The sequence below is a fragment of the Maylandia zebra genome, linkage group LG1 (genome assembly GCF_041146795.1).
Source record: "Maylandia zebra isolate NMK-2024a linkage group LG1, Mzebra_GT3a, whole genome shotgun sequence".
Lineage (NCBI taxonomy): Eukaryota > Metazoa > Chordata > Actinopteri > Cichliformes > Cichlidae > Maylandia > Maylandia zebra.
Genome location: NC_135167.1, coordinates 25659372 through 25678899, shown reverse-complemented (window position 1 = coordinate 25678899; position 19528 = coordinate 25659372). Strand labels below are relative to the sequence as shown.

At 37.4% G+C, this 19528-nt stretch overlaps 1 protein-coding gene across 3 annotated transcripts in view; it reads left to right on the top strand.

The window, feature by feature from the left end:
- LOC101487988 (protein diaphanous homolog 3) overlaps nucleotides 1-19528 on the top strand; it is a 162469-nt gene that overhangs the window by 88182 nt on the left and 54759 nt on the right. For all 3 annotated transcript variants that reach the window (XM_076883864.1, XM_076883861.1, XM_076883869.1), the window contains one exon: nucleotides 5060-5195. In XM_076883864.1, coding sequence (XP_076739979.1) covers nucleotides 5060-5195 — 136 coding nt within the window. The remainder of the gene's footprint in view (nucleotides 1-5059; nucleotides 5196-19528) is intronic.

Below are 19528 nucleotides of genomic sequence, written 5' to 3'. Positions count from 1 at the left end.
GGCGAGGCCGCACATCTGACAGGAATCCAATTGAGCGTGTCTAATGGCGGACATCCAGGAGAGAAGGAGGGCGAAGCAGACCTGCAGTGATGAAGGAGAGCAGTAGACAATTTTACAGAGCTGGTTCTCCCTCTCTTTATTCCTCTACATCACTAGGTCTCTCGCTATTACAGTAACATATATAATTTTTTTTTTCAATCAAAAGATCTCTGAAAGTCTGTGTTACCTCAGTTCATATTACAATGTTACATTTCAGCACGAAGATAATTTTTAATTTTACATTTAAAAACAAATAAAAATTGTCTTACTTGTGCTTGAAGTTAACATTTTATTCCATTCAGCTGATGTCCCCACTGACATTTTAATTCTTATTTTCCTAATTGTCTCTGCGATTTAGTAAGACAGCATAGCTTCTTCATGCTGGCTGTAATCATAACAATTTTTGTTTTAATAAGGGTGTTTTTGCTGTAATAATCTTTAGCTGCTCATTTCTGTTTTGTTTGTGAAGTTTAAAAGCCATCTTTTTTTTTTTTTTTATATATATAACAGACCCACTTATAGTATTGACCTGTTACTGACTCATCATTGTTTTCTTGAATGGTTGGTAGCTTTGAAAGATCTCGATTTAAATAAGAGGTTTTTTTTACGCTTCTACATCCTTCCTCAGTGGATCTGCATAATCATATCATTGTAATCCCCTGCCACTTTTCATAATGAACAGGGGCAAAAAAAGAGTATTTGTACTTTTGTACATTCCTTAAAAAAATGAATGTCTCCCATCATCCTCAGCTGTAGTTTGTGCCTTTTAATAATTGGCAAAGGTTAGCCAGTTAACACATAAAAGAAACCAAACTGTGCATGTTTAAAATATCCCTCTAAACATCATAATATGATAACATGGATCACCCAACATTTATTGTTTCATTCAGAGCCCCACTGTACCAAAGTACAATTATACATCAAGGCACAACCATGGATGTAGACTATTATTTAAAGGGGGGAAAAAAGTCTGTACTGGTATTTGCACTTATCATTATTCAGTTGCCATTTATGTCTGTAGTTCTATACACACACACACACACACACACACACACACACACACACACACATATATATATATATATATATATATATATATATATATATATATATAAAAAATATAAATTTAAAAATTTGTTGTATTTGTGAAGTTAGTTTTAATGTGTAATTTATATATCAAATGCATATATGTTCAAAGAAAAATAGTCCCATCTGTTAGACTGTAAGTATAGGGCTATTCAGATTCTGAGCAGCAGCAACTCTGTTTGATTGCTTTAGCACAAGTATATTTACTTTGTTTTAGTAAGTGAAATTGCCCTTTTCATGGAAGAGTTTTGATGAAATTTACATTAGGCATCAGTCATAGCTTGTAACCTGGGATCATTTAATTGTTCCTTACTAAAAATATGCTGCACATTGGTAATCTTGTTCTTCTCTTTTCTTTTTCCTCATTCTTTCTGTCCTTAATTTACCAGATGCCCATTAAGAATATAGTCATTTGTGAATTGTTGGTTGCTATAAGCAACTCACAGTCATTCCATCAAATCAAAGTTCATTTTGTCAAGTAGTTGGTTTCATTTAAAAATAGTTATAAAAAGAGAGCTCTGAGTGCTTCACAGACATTTGGTATTCATCTCACCCTCTCTTATTCTTCAATACTCTCTTCTCCTGAATTTCTATAAGCCTGTCGAGTGGTACTTATCAATGTTTTTAGCTGCTATTGTCTACTTATGTGGGTGAGTTTAGTCAAATGTGTTCTAAACCCTTCCCATAATTTTTTTCTCGCTGTATTTGCAACACTTTATCATAACTATTGTAAAAAGATAAATTGATGAAAATATACAATTTACTTATACTAACTGCAACAAACAACAAAACTTGATGTTGATTGCTACTGGACAATTAACTAAGTTGTCTGAGAACGCTTCCATCAAAGTTTACATCTCCTTAGTGTTTGGATTTCTTTTATACATTAAAACAGATTTTAGATTTAACAGAATGCTTCAGTTATTGTCTATTATTACCTGTGATTAATACACTATTTGGACAGAAGTATGGCGCAATCTACACATTAATGTTAGAGGAGTGACTTGGCTGTTGAAACCAATTGCATGAAGGTCCAGGCACTCAGTTTTTATGCTGAAGCTTGTAACTGCCTCAACTCAGTCAGCAGAAAGATGTCGATCTTTTGCACTATGCGCTTCGGCACTCATACAAAATCCCTGTTTTGCATTGTTACGTTGTCTGCCACTATTGTTATGTTGTTTCCTAAACACTTCTACTTTGCAATAATGCCACTTAGACTTGATTGTGGATTATCTAGGATGGAAGTAATTGACTCGTTGCAGTGGTAGCATCTTACCACACTTGAATTCAAGTGAACCGTTTTGAATCGCCCAATCTTTCACAAATATTTGTAAAGACAGACTGCATGGCTAGTTGCCTGATTTTATCTTCCCAACAGTCCAGAGGACCACTAAAACTCTTCAACCATTCTGTCAACGACAATGATGTGGGTGTTTTGGTTTGTGTGGGATTGTGATGAAATGTCAAGTTAATCAATGTTAAATTACCTGTTGCTGTCGACAGTAACTTTGCTGTTTTACATTAAGATTATGACTTAATATTGGCATGAGCAAGCCACCTTCACCCTTCAAATCCAAACTCAGTACAGGGAAAAAACAACAAAACAAGCTGAGTGGGCTTAGACACTTTGTCCATTGTGTGTTTTTCCTAAGTTATAACCAACTACAATTACTTTTTATAAATAAGAAAAAACAAAATCTCAAGTTTGTCCAGTGGAAGATTAATGCAATAAGGGGCAAACGTGGAGCATTTACTATATAGGATTGCAGTAGTGTTTATATGTAGTTTTATATAGTTAAATTTAGCCATGCAAAAAAATAAAGGATTAAAGCACAGGCTAACAGTGATGAAACCATACCACTGTGTCAGTACTGTGTGCAGTTACAACCCTATTATTAGTAATATACACTTTATTTATTCAATTGAAAATTTCTCTGAGCATCAACAAGACCTTTGAAACAATCAAATATACTGAAATGTTTTGAATTCAAGTTCACCATATAATTTCCAACTATAGTCACTTGTATGCCGACATAATAAGATGTTGTCAGTGGGTTTCAATAAGTGATTGCCCCTCTTTGGTGTGCCACTGTAGTTTTCCCCATACTACACAGTTCTTGTAGTGTCTGTGTATGTGTTTTTGTGTGTATACATTTATGTTGGTTTGATATTACTATTCTATCACTGACCTGCCCATCAAGCTGAGCTGTGTAGAAAACCCAAGTGGAGAGGGGTTTGAGGGGGGAGAACTTGGGTGTTTGATGAAAGCCTAGACTCCCTTGCTTTAAGTGACTGGCTATTGATCAGGATGGCAATCGTGCTAGCACTCTATTAAATCATAAGCAGTCTGTCTCTCGGCTGTGGCGTTATTGAGCTATTGACAAAATTGGAGGAGTTTAACAACAGGGACTACAGAGCCTGCAGTTACAATAGTTGATGCATACCAGATGTCCTTATAGACGGATTCTCCCTAGAGAGACTGATTCAAATGAATGACATAAGTTTGGAAGTTTGGCTACATCAGCATGTTTAAATGTCAGTAACATTTAGTGACATCTGAAAGACTCAAGACCAAATATTGATTTTAAACAACCACCAGTGTTTACTTGTATGAACTATACTGTACATAGGTTATTCATGTTTAAAGGCCTCCAGCGAATAATATTTGATCCTGCAAATTCCAATAAAATTCTCTTAGGACAGAAAAATATAATACTTAGGAGCAGAAATATTCTGGAGTACAAGAAGTACTGTACAGCAAACAAACTAAAACTATTGCTATGTCCATGTGGTTGATCAACATAGATATTTGTGTTTGTTGTTCACTTAAACTTGCAAATGAATTAGCTTGAAATCACTAAGCGTGTATACTTAACAAAAAAAAAAAAATAGTAAACCTCTTTGCTAAAGATTTGATGCTCCAGTTAGCAATCTGGTTACTGATAATATGTGCTCTTCTTAAGATGGATTCATTGCTGTTACCAAAGACTCAGTCACAACTTTACCAAACGTTTTAAAACAGATTATAGACAGCCCCAAAAAGCTATAAATGGAGAGCCAGGTTATTAGAAATGCATCACTCTACGTTAAACTGTTATTTTAGTCACAATAAAACATTGTAAACTCTTTGACATGTTTTCTAACTTTTATGCCTGCTCAATGTAAGAAAGTAGCTGCAGTTATTCCATAACAAACTAACATGAACAGGTTATTCTTGTGTAACCATAAACACTTTTTTTAAAGAAACTTCCGTTTTTGTTTATGTTTATTTAACACTGCAACCCGCACAGAATCCCTTGTAAGCTTTGCTCAGTATCTGTTGTACAGCCAGTTAATGTTGAATTGTGTTATGTTTGGTTTACATTTCTATCACACTCGCCTGCTGTGACGTGACTAGATAAAGTATTTTCATTTTGAGCATACCACAGTGGCCAGATGTCTGCTGAAAGTTCAATCTGTATATGTTAAAACAATACTGGAAGAATTTACCTTTCAAAAATGTTTTTACACTCTGCAGTAAGGTAATGCTGTCTGTATGTGATGAAAAAGACAAATTATAGGGGAAAAAATGTAAAGCAAAATCAAATTCTACGTTGCTACAACTCAAAGTCAAAGAACAGAATTGCTTGTAATCATCATCTTCTCTTGATTCCTTGATCATTGATGCATCAATCTCATCAATCTAGTCTCTGAATTCAGTGATATGAAGTTCGTTTTTTTTTTTTTTTTTTTGTCTCAGAAGACTTGAATCACAGTGCAGCTAAGAAGCTTCACCTGACTTTAGTGGTGCCTGATAAAGATTTCATCAGGGTTTGACTGCTGCCTCCCTCTTTGACAGGCTTAGCACTATTGTAATTAACCCCACTTAGCAGTCCATCATGTTTTCTCTTTTTTTTTCTCCTCCCCTCACATTTTCTCTGTCTCTGCCCTGCAGCAAGCACTGAAAGAGAACTTCAGGCAGAGGGAGACGGAGGAGAAACAGAGGAGAGCGCGGGCAGCAAAGGAGAAGGCAGAGCGTGAAAAGCGGGAGAGACAGCAGAAGAAGAGGAGGTTGCTGGAAGTCAATGCAGGTAAAGACTGCATAATTTGCTTTGCCTGTCAACTCTTGCAACAATAAAACCCTTTCACAGAGCCGTGTGCTGAATCAATCTAGGGTCAAGCGGTGTAAGAGATCACTCAAAGACAACGAATCTCATTTATAACATACAGCCCAAATTTTAATGGATTAGAATTGACAGCTATTTTCTCACAATTCAGTTTTCAACACTATAAAAATAAAACCCCCACATCTGTAGAGAAAATCTGTCATCTCATTTTGATTGATGGATGTAGTTAAGTAATGTTTAAAATAATATCCATTATGTGATATTAAAGCGTGTCATAAGGCTTTTATTTTAAACTGTCACTCTGTCCATATCACTCATGTTGAAATTACAGTCTTAACTTTAATTATTTCAAACCAATTAAGCCATCAAATGTAGCTGACCCGTGCATTATTAAACCACTATTACATAGTAACACAAATTTGAGACATGAGCTTTATTGTGTTGCTTTATTTTCATTTGTGCCCTTGTAGACAGTGGTTTTTTTTTGTTGTTGTTGTTTTTTTTACAATATTACAAGGATTACAGAAGTTTACTTTTTAACTAACCTATCTTGAGAGGTCAGAAACATTTGACAGGATTCAGAGTATTACTACAACACAGCACTTTCAACTCTTCTTGTTGAAACAGTGTTTGTAACCTTAGCATATCCAGTCTTTCTGAGCAAGACAAGTATTATGCCAGTGCCTTTTAAAGGAGATGCTACAAACTGCCAAAATTAAATGAAATCCTTCTTTATGTTTCAACATTTCAAGATAACTAGGTCATAAACTAGGACACACAAAAAGGTGGTATCTTTTTGGTTCTCAAAAAAAGAGAAAAGCAGCCAAATGCAGCAGAATAAGAATTACTCTACAAAGGAAAAAATAGTTTCTTCTGATTTCTGCCCAGAATTTAGCAGAATGCTTTTTGCTCACATGTAAAAATAAATATAGCCTTTTTATTTTTTTAACACTTTTCAGACAAGTGCTAAATTAGAGTAAAGAATCTGATTTGGAGAAATTATTTTTTTTAAAACAAAAAAGACAGTCACTCCTATTGCAGTATCAGAGAAGCTTGCGCTCATGCTTTATTTGACATATTAATAAAAAATGAGTGCATAGTAGGTTCAACAATAATACCACATGCACCATATATCAGTTTATATGTGTAAAACAAGGAAACTATTTTGAATTATTTGGGTGATGGGGCAAGTTTCACAAGCCTAATCTTGTTCAGTTTGTGACTTGAGTGAGTACTGCCCTGTGCAGTATCACTTAAGTGTCATGTGATTGCATTATCTGTCAATAAATGCATTATTTCAAAGTAGTGTATTTCCTCTTTTAAAAAAAAAAAGCAAATGCTTTAAAACACATCCATCAGAGCAGAAACTCAGTGCACTAAAAGTGAATAAACTGACACATGAATGAGAAATTAAATTCAACGCTCAGTTGAATTGCATGAACATGGTCATAAAATCCATGTGAATAGTTACGTGTTTGCGCCTTGCTTTGATAACTTGAAAAAAATCATTGTGAGACTTCAGAAAGATGGAAAAGGATAAAAAGAAGATTGGTGACCCTCAAAAAATCAACTGAAATATATTTGCTGCAGTAATCAGGAGGTATAGAAGAAGCCATAGTACTACCAATCAGAGCTCTAGCGTTTGCCCTGCTAAAATGACGATATTGACAGTGTGTCACAATCTTTCTGAGACAGACAAGTGCTTCAGACTTGAAACAGGGGTCATCATTGAAAATCTGATTTTCTGTGACAGCTTAGACCATAGGTGTCAAACTCTGGCCCGCGGGCCAAATTTGGACCGCAGCCTAATTAAATTTGGCCCATGAAGCCATACAAAATTACTATTAGAGCTGGCCTGCATGTACTGCTAATACTACAATTCCCAGAATGCTCTGTTGGTGTTTTGGTGCATCAGTCATGACAGGACCCATTAGCACCCTCTCCTCTGTTGACCATAGTCATAGCAACCATGCAAATACTGCCATGCTACCTATCCCAAAATGGCAAAAAGAAAGGCAGAAAACAGGAGCTTTCTGGACAGGTGGGAGAATATGAGGAAAATTTTATAAATGATAAAATGATAACATTTAATTCAGAAGGCTGCAAATACATTTTTTTATTTAAGAAATGAATTCCACTGATGTGTTATTTAATTGCAATATTAAGTTATATATACGTTTATATAAGTTATATATATTGTTTAGTATTAAGTTATGTTTGTTCCATATTCAGTTTTTCAGCAAAACTTGTTTGAGTGCATAAGAAACGATTCCTTGTTATATTTGGAGGAAGATTTTTTTTCCAATGAATATTAATGACTTTGATCCAGTTTTGTATTTTGGCCCACTGTGTATTTGAGTTTGACACCCCTGGCTTAGACCATGGCTGTCAAAAATAAGGCCTGGGGGCCAGAATGGGCTCAGCAAAGACTCCAGTATGACCCAGTGAAAGGCTTTGGAAAAAGTGCAATGAGGGCATGGATTGTGAACTTTCTAACTGTAGTTTTACAGATTTTAAAGACCTCCACCATTGCCACTCATACTGCATCAAATAGTTTTGCAATAGATACGCAATTAAATTAAATGACAAAATGAAGTACCAGAACCTTTTGCTTTACACATGTATTGTGCAGAAAATGGAGATGTATTGTTGAAACTGCACTTTGTTTTCTTATATTATGATATTTCATGGATGACCTGTTTAGTTAAATGTCCTTACAATGACAGAAAGAGTTTTTTTCCCCGGTCTGGCCCACAATTTAAACTTAGTTTGAAATCCCTGACTTAAACAGTGCAAAGAATAGACCATAATGATAACCCCCACTTAAAAGAAGAAGAAAAAAGTCTTGTTCACATATTAGGCATTTGGCACATATGCAAGATAAAACTAAAATAAATTTGTGTAATTCAGATGACGTCCAACATATTTGCCATTAACCTTGCAAGGGCTTCTAGAGTGCATGGTTCCTACAATGAAGCATAGAGGTGGGAATGTGATGATAGGGACATGTTGACATTTATAGATTGCACCATGAATGCGTGTTTATGTAAGACAAAATATTTTCTGACAGCATGCCTCCCACTCTCCAGTAGTCTGGTACAAGAATGATATTCCAGCATGATAATACAGCAGACTGCCAAAATCAGAGAAAAAGAAAAAAGGTAAAACTATGACCTGGCTGGTGCATTTCCTGACTTGAATCCAACAGAACACCTTTGGAGTGTTTTTAAAGGGGAAGGTAGAGCAACAACCCCTCCAGCAAAGAACAGCTGGAAAAAATTATCTAAAGAGCGACAGAACATCTCTGGAAAAAAGTGTGCAGTGCTGTACAGTATCCTACATGCAGGAAAACATGGAGTCTGCAACCACAAATAAAGGAGGTGGACAAAGCTTGTGTTCAATTTGAAAATGAAGCAGTTACGTGACACTGTTTTAAGTCATTAGACTGTTAAGCGATACTGCGTGGGGTGTACAAACTATCCTATAAATGCAGCATCAGTGTTTACTTTGAGTGGTTACATGCTGTGAAGACAGAAGTTACTGTTAAACATTCCTCATTTATATTGATATTTTGCATTGACAAATGGGACCTGAATCTTATAAATCATTGTCTCCTTTCCAACTTTCAGCAAAAACTGAGAAGACAGCACCTAGCTGTCTAAAATGTTATTCTCAAGAGATACTACTGCGTCTTACACAGATGGAGGCTGTTACTCTGGCTTGTATCATACATTATCCGATACAGGCTGTAGTTTTATAAATCACTATTAAATATTTAAATTTGTATTGTTGCTGCATTTGATGAACATATTTTCTCTCAAGGGAAATTTATCTTACAGTTAGAAAGCAAAATCATAACAGACCTCCAAGTGGGAGTAACACTGAAACTATCCCCAGTGAAAGAAGCTCATATCTGTCAACATAAATGCATTTTCAGAAAGTCATAATTAATTAATACTTGTCCACCCGATAGTCTTTTCTTTAACCACTTATTGGCTTCAGTTTGTATTTTAATTCAATTTTATAACACTAATACACTGCATTTGGTCTTTGACAAGGGGCACAGAGCAGTTATCTAGTCTTTTGCCTGAACCTAAATAAGAAGAGAACAAGATTAAAATGTATCTATACGTTTTCCCTAGGAAGTGTTAGTGTCTAAAGATCGGATGAAACCTTCTCTTTCCATGAGCACAGAGCTCCTCAGATAAGATTTGAGAACATTTACACAACAGAACAGCAATAGAATGATTAATGAGTCATAATTGCAAATTTAGCAGACGTTTCACTTAAAAAACAGTATTTGTTACCTCATTCCCTCTTGTTGAGCTGTGCGTATCAGACCAAATTTGCATTATGAGCCATAATTGCAGGTAAGGCTGTTACAGTAGAGTCAACACAGCAGTGTTAACAGATATTTTGTTACTTATCTGAGAGCGACTTGCCAACAGTATGTGGCTGTTGTTCATTTTATCAAATGTCAAAATGCTAACAAATGTCAGCAGGCGGCTGTTCTCAGACAACAAAAAGCAGGCCTAGACAGACTGTATTTGAAGCTGTGTTTCTCCACAAAAGGACAAAAACTAGGTGCTGGTTTTCACTCGATGCACTTTTGCAGTTTTTCTGAAAGACTCAAAAAGTTGGTCGCTCACCCACCCCAGAGTTAATGAAGTCTGACATTACTGTAGAAAATGGGATCTTGGCAAGATAAATATGCATCAGTTGGCTAAATTATTGTTCCTTATGAGCCACCATGGCTGCATGTGTGTTTATGGCTAGGCCAATCATTGTGCTAGTGGACGTAGTTTAGCCATGCGTAGTAAAGTCTCTCCATGTCAGCCCTGCTCACTCAGTTGTTATGTTTCTGATTAAACCCATGACTGACATTTGTGGCATCATTGGGCAAAAAATTCTATAATAACCTTTGAGCATATTGTAATTCAAATTGTTGAACAAATGAAAGTCTGGTCAATATTACTGCCAATGTAAATGCACTCATGACAAGAACATTTAGCTGTGAGAGCAGAACCACAATTGTCACAGTTAATAAATACCAAACGAATTTCATAAAGACAATCTCCAATACAAAAACTCCCATTTTAGCATTCACTGTCTTCTTCAGTGGGAGAAAATGAAGGACCATTAAAGTTTAGACTGAATTTGAATGCTGGAGAACTTCAGCTTAAATGAGCAACAGCGTGTGCAGCAGAGGGAAGATGTGCCGTGTGTACACATGCTGCAATTTTTCTTGGTCTGACTAGTTGTTTTTCTGGAGGCACAGTAGCTCCTTCCACAATTTGGAGGTGCCAGCAGAAGCTGATTGTTTTCAGAGAATATCTGACTCTTGTACTCTTGCAAGGATATAGTGACAGCAAGTAAGACAAAAATCAAATCATTTTTAAAAAAGTTACCTACTGCATTTAGAATTTAATAAGCATCCAGTTTATGCCTTTGGTACATATGCAGTTTGCAGAGTTGTTTTAAATGCCGTCTGTGCTTTGTCAGATGTTATGTCTGCAGAATAATGTCCCAAAAAAAATCTGTATTTTATGGCTTCCTTTTACCAGTTATAGTTTTGTCAGAATGTTATTTTTTCCTATTTTGCATAACGTGATGACTGTAGAAGGTGTAATTACACTGGCCTGCTAAGTCATTGGTTGCTTGAAGTGAATATGAGAACTATGCACTGGAGTTAAAATTCTACAAAAATCTTCCAAGCCGCCTACAGATCCAGTATCATTTTTGTATTTTCAAAGCGACCCAACTCATTAATTTGAATGAACCAGTTCACTGTCAACTGCTCTCAAGGAAACTGCTGTGGACCAATATACAACGGCCATCTGCAAGGTTTCCCATCCCACACAAACAAATATGGAATCCATTACTATATAATGCCTTATAGTGTACTACTGTTTGTTGTCATTGTTTATCTTGTGGTTGCCACAGCAAAATGCAGAGCAACTGTCACCCCATAACTTCACAGCAATCTAATTTCTTGTCCTATTTAAACACATTTAATAACCCTTCAAACGTATGAATGTATTATCCAAACTTCCTTGAAGCAGGATGTCCCCATGAACACACCCTCAGTGCCTTTGTAAATATGTCTACATACACAAGTTTTTCTTATCAAAGTGCTACTAGATTAATAGTTATTTAACTAGAATTCTCCAAACATAACTCTTAAGAAGGAAATATTTGCCTTATGCCAGACAGTCTGATCCCTAACCGAATTGCTTTTTGTTGCCAGTTTTCTTTTTTCTTTTTTTTTTCTCTTTTCCCCCCCTTTTTACCTACAAGCACTCCTGGTGCCAGAAACACGTTCAACAGTTGAGACCCATTTTCAGTGCTCACACTAAAGCTGGCAGAGCCATTTAGCTTGGCAGTCCGAGCTCTGCAACAGCATCTACAGTCATTACTATGCCAAGCACTGTAGCTCTCCTGTAGACGTTAGGGTGCAAGATCAGAACCACTGTGCTCCATCCAGGCCAAACATACAGCTGTGGCTTTACTATCAGGCCACACCAAGGCCTGTCTTGGCTGAAGCATAATACAAACCACCTCATTTCTCTTTGATCTGGCCTGGGAACGCATTTGCCACAGATTTCCTGAAATTTTACAGTTTTGAGCTAATCCAGTAAACACGCACGATGAATAATTTCAACATTTGTCCTATAGATGGGTTCTCTTCTGTATACTAGACTGTTAATGCCAGCAAAAGGGGTAAAGGCAAAAAATAAAACTACTGCACATAAAACGGTGTTTGTGGGTTGTGGTACTGTTGCAAAGACCTGATATGTTAGTTGATTGATTATCAGTGGTCTGCAGGTGCAGGCTTTGAGGTGCTGCGTGTGCAGTTATTATCAAACACTTTATGTGGATAAGGTACTCCTACCTGTTTGTATTGTTCGTGTGATGTTTTAGCACAAGAGAGATAGATGGCAAAATTGTTGGATGACATTGAAATTATGAAAATTACTCCCCTTGTTACACAACATGTTTGTTTGAAAGCTGCACACCAAGGTTGAGGAGAAGTGTACCATACCGTACCATGAGGCATATTACGGTCTAGATGCTTTTGTGCAAAGGCCTCGAAAGGCTTGTGATGGTAGAGGTTGGAAGAAACTCTTGCTTGTTTAGCTTGGATTAAGCAGAAACTTAATATTGTCTTGAGAAATCAGAAAGGGAAAACTTTGTGCATTTTTCAAGAAAACTGCAACTTGAATAACAATATAACTAAAATAAAAATGTGTCTAAAAAGAAGACTAGAATGCCCTGGAGTGTGAAAATTGAGAATCCAAGCCACAATTACATAGAATCTCTGCTTCTTCTTTGTACAGGGTTTAGCTACCCATTTAAAACCAAATTTGTGCTATTTGGCTTTAAATATTGTTTAGAAGAAGCCTCACTGCTTAATTAAACATTTTTCATATTTTTACCTAAGATTTTGATGTACCTCAGATCATTATAGTCATATGGCATATTAACAGTAGATCACCAACATAGGGCTTTCAGCATCCTTTGCTGGCACTGAGCGCTTTCAATCCTTGTGTGAATTTGAAAAACTCTTGCTTGTTTAGTTTGTAAACTACTCCAACTGACAACTTGGCATCTCTTCTACTTTCCTGCCTCTCTGTGTTGGTGAGTGTTTTTACTGCAAACTTTTCAATTAAAAAAAAAAAAAAGTAGTTCAAAAATAAGAAAATCTGAAGAATAAACTTCAGCCAATTTTTGTCAGAAAGGCTTATATAAATATGCCTAGAGCTTGAAATTTATTTAGATACGCTCAGTTTAAGATAAAGCTAAAGGCAAACTCGGTGACATAGCTAAGTCGTGATGTTTCTGGCATTGCACACACGTGTGCACACACACACACACACACACACGCATGCATACAAGCGGTCTGTTTGGATGAAATGAATACGTGATAGAGATTTGGCGTTTTTCTACCAACCCAGGACAGGATTTGGTCTCCCTCTCTCTGTCTTTCTCACTATCTCTGACTCTCTCACTATCTCTCTCTCTCTCTCTGTCTCTCAGCCTATTTATTAACTAAAGAGCTTTCTCTTTGTTTGTCAGGGAGGATTGTCCTCAATGGAGATTTTCTGTGTAATCATCTGATTATCCATCAATTCCCTAAAAAGCCCCAGAGAGGCTGTGTATCCACATTATGCTGAAGGGCAAAGCAATGAGACAGGGAAGGAAAGGGGAGGGATTTTTTGGAGGAAATGATCAAAACGAATTTAATCTTCTTTACCTGTTACAGGTATCTGCATTCAGTTTGTTTTTTAGCTTTGCCTAGTTCTGTATTCCTGGAACGTGAGCTTATCCCAATTTCCTTCTGATATTCCTCCAGCTCTTCTACCTGCACTATAATAGACAGCCTGGTTTCGTCATTGGTCTGTTCTGGCACTTTGAGAGAGCAGGAGCATCAGCTTGCATGCATTTGCATAGAGCCCTATGGAGATTGAAATTCACATTGAATAGGTGTTTTTTTTCTTCCTCCTCTGGCTGTGCCTAGCTTGTGTATGACAAATCTGTTGCATTAACTCCCAGGGTAGGCCGGGAGCAGGAATGTTTGTGGAGCGACAAATTACACATCAGAGCTTTATTTAACATTCCCTACATGGCTACAAGCAATGAACTATTAAGATGTCAAATAGAAGAACTGATACAGATGCAACCCTGCATGCAAAGATACTAAAAGTATAGGAAGGGCATAAGAAAGGGAAAGAATAAAAATCTGTTTGAGAAGCAGGAAGCTAGTATGAGAGTCTGCTTTCTCGTGAGATATTTATTCTGCCAGTCGTACAGTTCCTTATAGTTCAGCTTTTAAATTTGAGATTGCCTTGTTATTAAGTATGTGGTGATAGATGATAATTGCTGGAATTTACAGTGATATACAACAGTATGACAATCTTTTTTTTTTTTTTTCTCCATTGAGTATTCAGTTAGTATTAGTATTCATTATGTATTAAATTAACGGTACCATTGAAAGAATATTAATTTTCCCCACTATAGTTTGCTGCCGCATCCCTTTCATATAATTGACACACTGACACACATCCTTCCCTCCTTGCACACTGTGAAATTAATGTGTGCAAGACGGGAGCTCATTGGTCCATTGCTATATAAAAGAAAAGGTTATTGTAGTCGGGCATTTGTAGAGATGTAGGTGTTGTGCCTCTACCCTGTGTGTGTGTGTGTGTGTGTGTGTGTGTGTGTGTGTGTGTGTGTGTGTGTGTGTGTGTGTGTGTGTGTGTCAAAAATAGACTCTGCACCCACACCAGACACACAGTATAACAGTTAGGTGTGAGAAAAATTACCTTACGAGTTGATGACACTTGTTACCAAGTACAGTGAGAGCTTCCCAGTAAGTCATCCAAGACAAACCAGTAGTGGACATAATGCAGTCTGTTGAGACCCCACGGTACAATATAATCACAATACTTAACTCAAGAGACAACATGAATGGTTTTAAATATTTTTGCAATGTGCTGAGTATTGGAAACAATATATATAGCAATTTCTTTATTTTGACCTTTTTTTCCACCTGCGTTTTATATCCCCAAAGGCACAATTTTTCAGTGTCCGTTTCATTTCATACAATACAGTAATCAGTCTCCTCTTCACACTTAAGCCATTTTTGTTGCAGCAAAATTGCTCCTGGATTGCTGGATTGTCAAATAGACATACTGACCAACATTGTCATTTAAACCAAGAGTGTTGCATGTGTCATGAAAAACTGCTCTGCAGTCCAGTCTAGTTTAACTAAATGCAAATGCATGGACTTCTGTACTGTTATTTTAAGCACGAGACAGTTCGAGACCGTCAACAGTTCTTTGTGAGATAATGAGCCACACATCATAAGTGTAATTTTCAATTCAATTTTATTTATACAGCACCAAATCACAGCAACAGTTGTCTCAAGGCGTTTCATATTGTAAAGTAGACCCTACAATAATACACACAGAGGAAAACCCAACAATCATATGACCCCCTAGGAGCAAGCGTTTTGGCAAGAGTGGGAAGGAAAAACTCCCTTTTTAACAGGAAAAACCTCCAGCAGAACCAGGCTCAGGGAGAGGTGGCCATCTGGCGTTGACCAATTGGGTGAGAGAAGGAAGACAGGACAAAAGATGCTGTGGAAGAGAGCCAGAGATTAATAATAAGTGAACAAGTGAACCCTTCCTGCTGTACTTGACTTGAGAGCCTGGGTACGACTGTGTCCATGGGGAGGAAGGGGGGGTTGTCCACACATACACTCAGCAGCACCAACGGTGGACTGAATAGGCAATGAGTTTTATTCTTTCAGTATGAAAACATTTAGTTTGTTTTTGAATTGTATATAATAAAATATCAATATGTGGTGTCATACAAAAGCAGACATCATGAAATAAATTAAATCCAAACGAAATCATTCATATAATAATAAATGTGGGGACTGGAACTAGATTGTTAGCAGGAAATATTTTGGGTGTTGTCAGCTCTGGCATTCAGCCTCCATAGATTAGGATCTTCGTCAACTTTGTAGGTTCTTATGTTCCTCAGGTTCTACCCGGATATTTTTGCAGTGTGATGTGAAGAGAGATCTTCTGTTGTTGGTTTGTTGTTTGTTTTGTTTTTTGCATGTCTGCAAAAGTCTTTACGCTGGGCAAAATTACACAACATGAAAGTTCAGTCCTAAGGGCTTATTATATTGTAACAAGATGATTAATATTATTCAATCAAGGCATATTATCACAATTGTAACATTTGTCTTTATCTCTTTCCTTTTCCTTACCATAGTTTTCAGAATTGTAACTGCCTTGATTCATCTGACAGTCACGTTGGGTGCTATTCTGATCGGTTAATGTGTTTTTAGCAATGGTGCCATAGTAGCATAGGAGCTATATGAAAACGTTGCCTTGCAATAAGCCTCCTCTTCTCCACTCAGAGTATCAAAGTGAAGTCTAAGTGGGTATTCAATGTAGAGAAGGGTAGCTGACTAGCCTTGCTGCACCATTTGTCTTCTAAGTGTTCAAGGGAACACCGTGGTGGGCCTGCATTCATTGTACTCAGGCATGCCATTTTCTCTCCTTAGCTTTTCTATCCCAGCCCAATTGACCCTATTTCGTTCCTTGCTCCGGCCCACCTCAGCTACACACTGCTACGACTGGGTCATCGTCCTGATGATAAGTGCTACATCCTGTTGAGTGAAGTGGCGGGAGACATTAGTCTGGGTCTGAATAAAGGGTAGACACTGACACAAGGACAGATTACTTGTCCAGACAATGGAAAACGCCAGTTTGAACAGGCTCTGATTAAATAGATGGTGATTGAAGTTTCACTTCAGACAGGAGGATAACTATTGCTTTTTCCCAGAGGTAGAGGTTCAGTTTAGACTTTATTCTGCTTCCAGAGTCTATTCTTTTGTTTTCTGGGAGAGTAAACCATGTTTGGCTTTTATCTTCTTGGTCATTTGACCTTTTCAATTGTATTTCTACATTTGCACTTTACTTTCACATACGTAACATAAATAAAAAAAAACGTTCACATATTTTTTTTCTATCTTCCCAACAAAGCACAGTAGTAAGCTTGACACATTTTATTAGAGCTCATTTGCAACTTACTGATATCTTTCAGCACAAAAACACAGGACTTCAAGCTTATTATTAAGTTTCACTGATGAAATTGTGAGCTTGTAGCATTTACTATTATTAAGCTTTTAAACAGATATAAAGAAAGCCTAGACTAGTTCTCAGAAGTGTCTGCATTGATAGAGGTTTCTGTGTACTTTGCACACCTGTCCTGAAAGCCCTGATCCCCAGAATAGAAAGAGGGAGGCAAATTGTGCACATCAGAGCCGGGATGCGACTCAGTCATTGTCCTATCCCTTTCAGCAATCTTAGTTCTCCTGCCACTTCCTCCTCAACACCACCTTTAAGATCTGAATGACTCTTTCAAACCCATTTCACAGCTGGGAGCTTGACTAATATTCTGCTGCCATGTGTTTCCCCTCCATTACAAATCATGTGACATGTCTGTGATTGCTCTCTCTCCAACTTTGTGAGCACGTGGGTGTAAGTATATAAATATATGTTATGATTTTCAGTGTTGGGATGTCTGAAAGAACCTCTTGTCTACATTGTATAAAGCAGTTTTCTGTCTCGGCCTTTTTGAGTTGCATCTGATTGATGTGTAAAATTGGACTGTTTTTGCTCCCATATATTCCTGAGGCGGGAGATCTGAGTGGGTTTCGTTTTTCCTCGCCTCCCGAGGCACACAAAGCGTTTCATGTTCTTGTGGGTTGGAGTCAAACGGAGTACTACACATGAAGGCGAACACTGCAGGTTGCAATAGATTGATCTTCTCCTTTTTGCTTGTTTTCTGTCTTGTGTGTATTTTTTCTCTCTCGTGCGTCTGTGTGTGTTGTAGCGAGCGCAAAGCTTGCTGTCTGTGATGAATTGCTACAGCACTGGAGACAAATTTGGACGTCGAGGGGCGTTGGTTTTGCTCAGAAACTGTAGCTGCCTCTACGCTCTGCGTAATGATGAAGAACTAGGCACATATCAGCCAGAGGAGTGCAACTGCTGTAAATGAAAAGCACAACAAACGCACACATTGGAGCAGACAGACAAGGAAGTGGACCATTATACATCTACTCTGTGCGTGTGTTTGTAGTCACAGCTTGGTGAAGGGCTTTGGTACAACCATAGCCAACTACCACTGGGATCTTCTGTCCTCAATACAAAACCCTGAGCCTATTGGCACTTTTTTTTAGTTTAGTTTTAAGTATAATAAGACAATTTCAGTTTGTAGGCCCCAAGATGGTTACAGGTAATCTCTCATGAAAGTGTTTCAGATGGAAAAAGAAGCACAAACCTTGTAGGCATGTTAGACGTGGTTAAACATTGAATACAGTCTCAGCAATCATTAACAGTTCTTAAATCTTTTTTCACATTCATATAAAGCAGTTTGTGTGAAAAATGACTTTCTCTAAGAGAGAAAGAAGGAAGGAGCTACAGGTTTATCAGTTCTAGTCAGTTTTAAATTTTAATTATGTATTCTGTTACAGTCTATAAAGCTGGCTAGTCTCAGAGGAGCAGAGCGGATCAATCACTGTGTGGTCGGCAGAAACACTTGCTTGCTATAGGATTTTCTTGTGCCATTTTTAAAAAAAAAAAGAAGTATTATTTTGTATATCCTTTGAGACACCCTCAACTCACTAAAGGTCAGTATATTGGAGCTTGCAGATCAGTTCTTGTTCTTCACTAAAGTTAGTTGACTCTCAAATGGTATCTCAAAATTCCTTTTTCCTAGGCTAGTTTTAAGCATAACCAAGATGTTTCTTGCAGATATTCTTTCTACTTAATACTGCAATCCAAAATAACCGTGGGGAGAGTTAATCAATGTGATCAATGCAGAAGGTGGTTGATAAGACATACTGTTGATTGACTGACTATAATAATGAATACAAAAATAGAAAAAAGATTTGTAACTCTATATGGAATTCAAAACTGGTGTCTGACATTTCAATAGCAAATGTTAGACCAGGGATCGGCAACCTGCAGCTCTTGAGTCCTTATAGTGCAGCACTGCGTGGTTTGGGAAAATAAATTAGAAGTATTTAGCTGAAATGTAATTTATTTATGTTAGTTCTTTTTTAACTTGTAGTTCTAAATTGGAAGATTATTGTGATATTGACATATAAAAATAAAATTATATTCTATTATTTTTTTCATCGCTCAAAATAAGCGTCACACTCGCGGAAGCCGGTTTACCCGCCGAAACGGCGTGCATTTATCGAGACTTTCAACCCCAGGTAGGCAAATTATGGATCTTCGGATCCACATTATGTCAGCAGCTGTTCTCCATCGTGGACTATGTTAAAAACAAAGACCGCTCACGCCTCACAGACGACAGCTTACAGTCCTGCGTAAGATGAAGTGACTTCGTACAGACGCTGTGCGCAGAGGTTCAAGAGCAGAGGTCCCATTGTAAACATACCATAGCAGACCCGACGATGTTTGCATGAACATGCTTTTCAGCACCTCTTTAAAGGCCACTTTTCACACACGGTTGCTGTACGCTTACAGCCGGCTGTAGCTTTTCAGCTCACAGCACGACACACACCAACACAACAACACAGATAGCACAGAGGTTAAGGCGGCGAGGCGTGATTGTGGGTGCCGCTCAGGTGCGTTCGCCTCCCCTGCAGCGGCGCTGCAGACCATGCCCTGCTACACACATTAACCAGGTAAAATACATATTTAGGCAGAATTTTGCAAATATCTATTTTTCTTTTTTTTTTCTTTTTT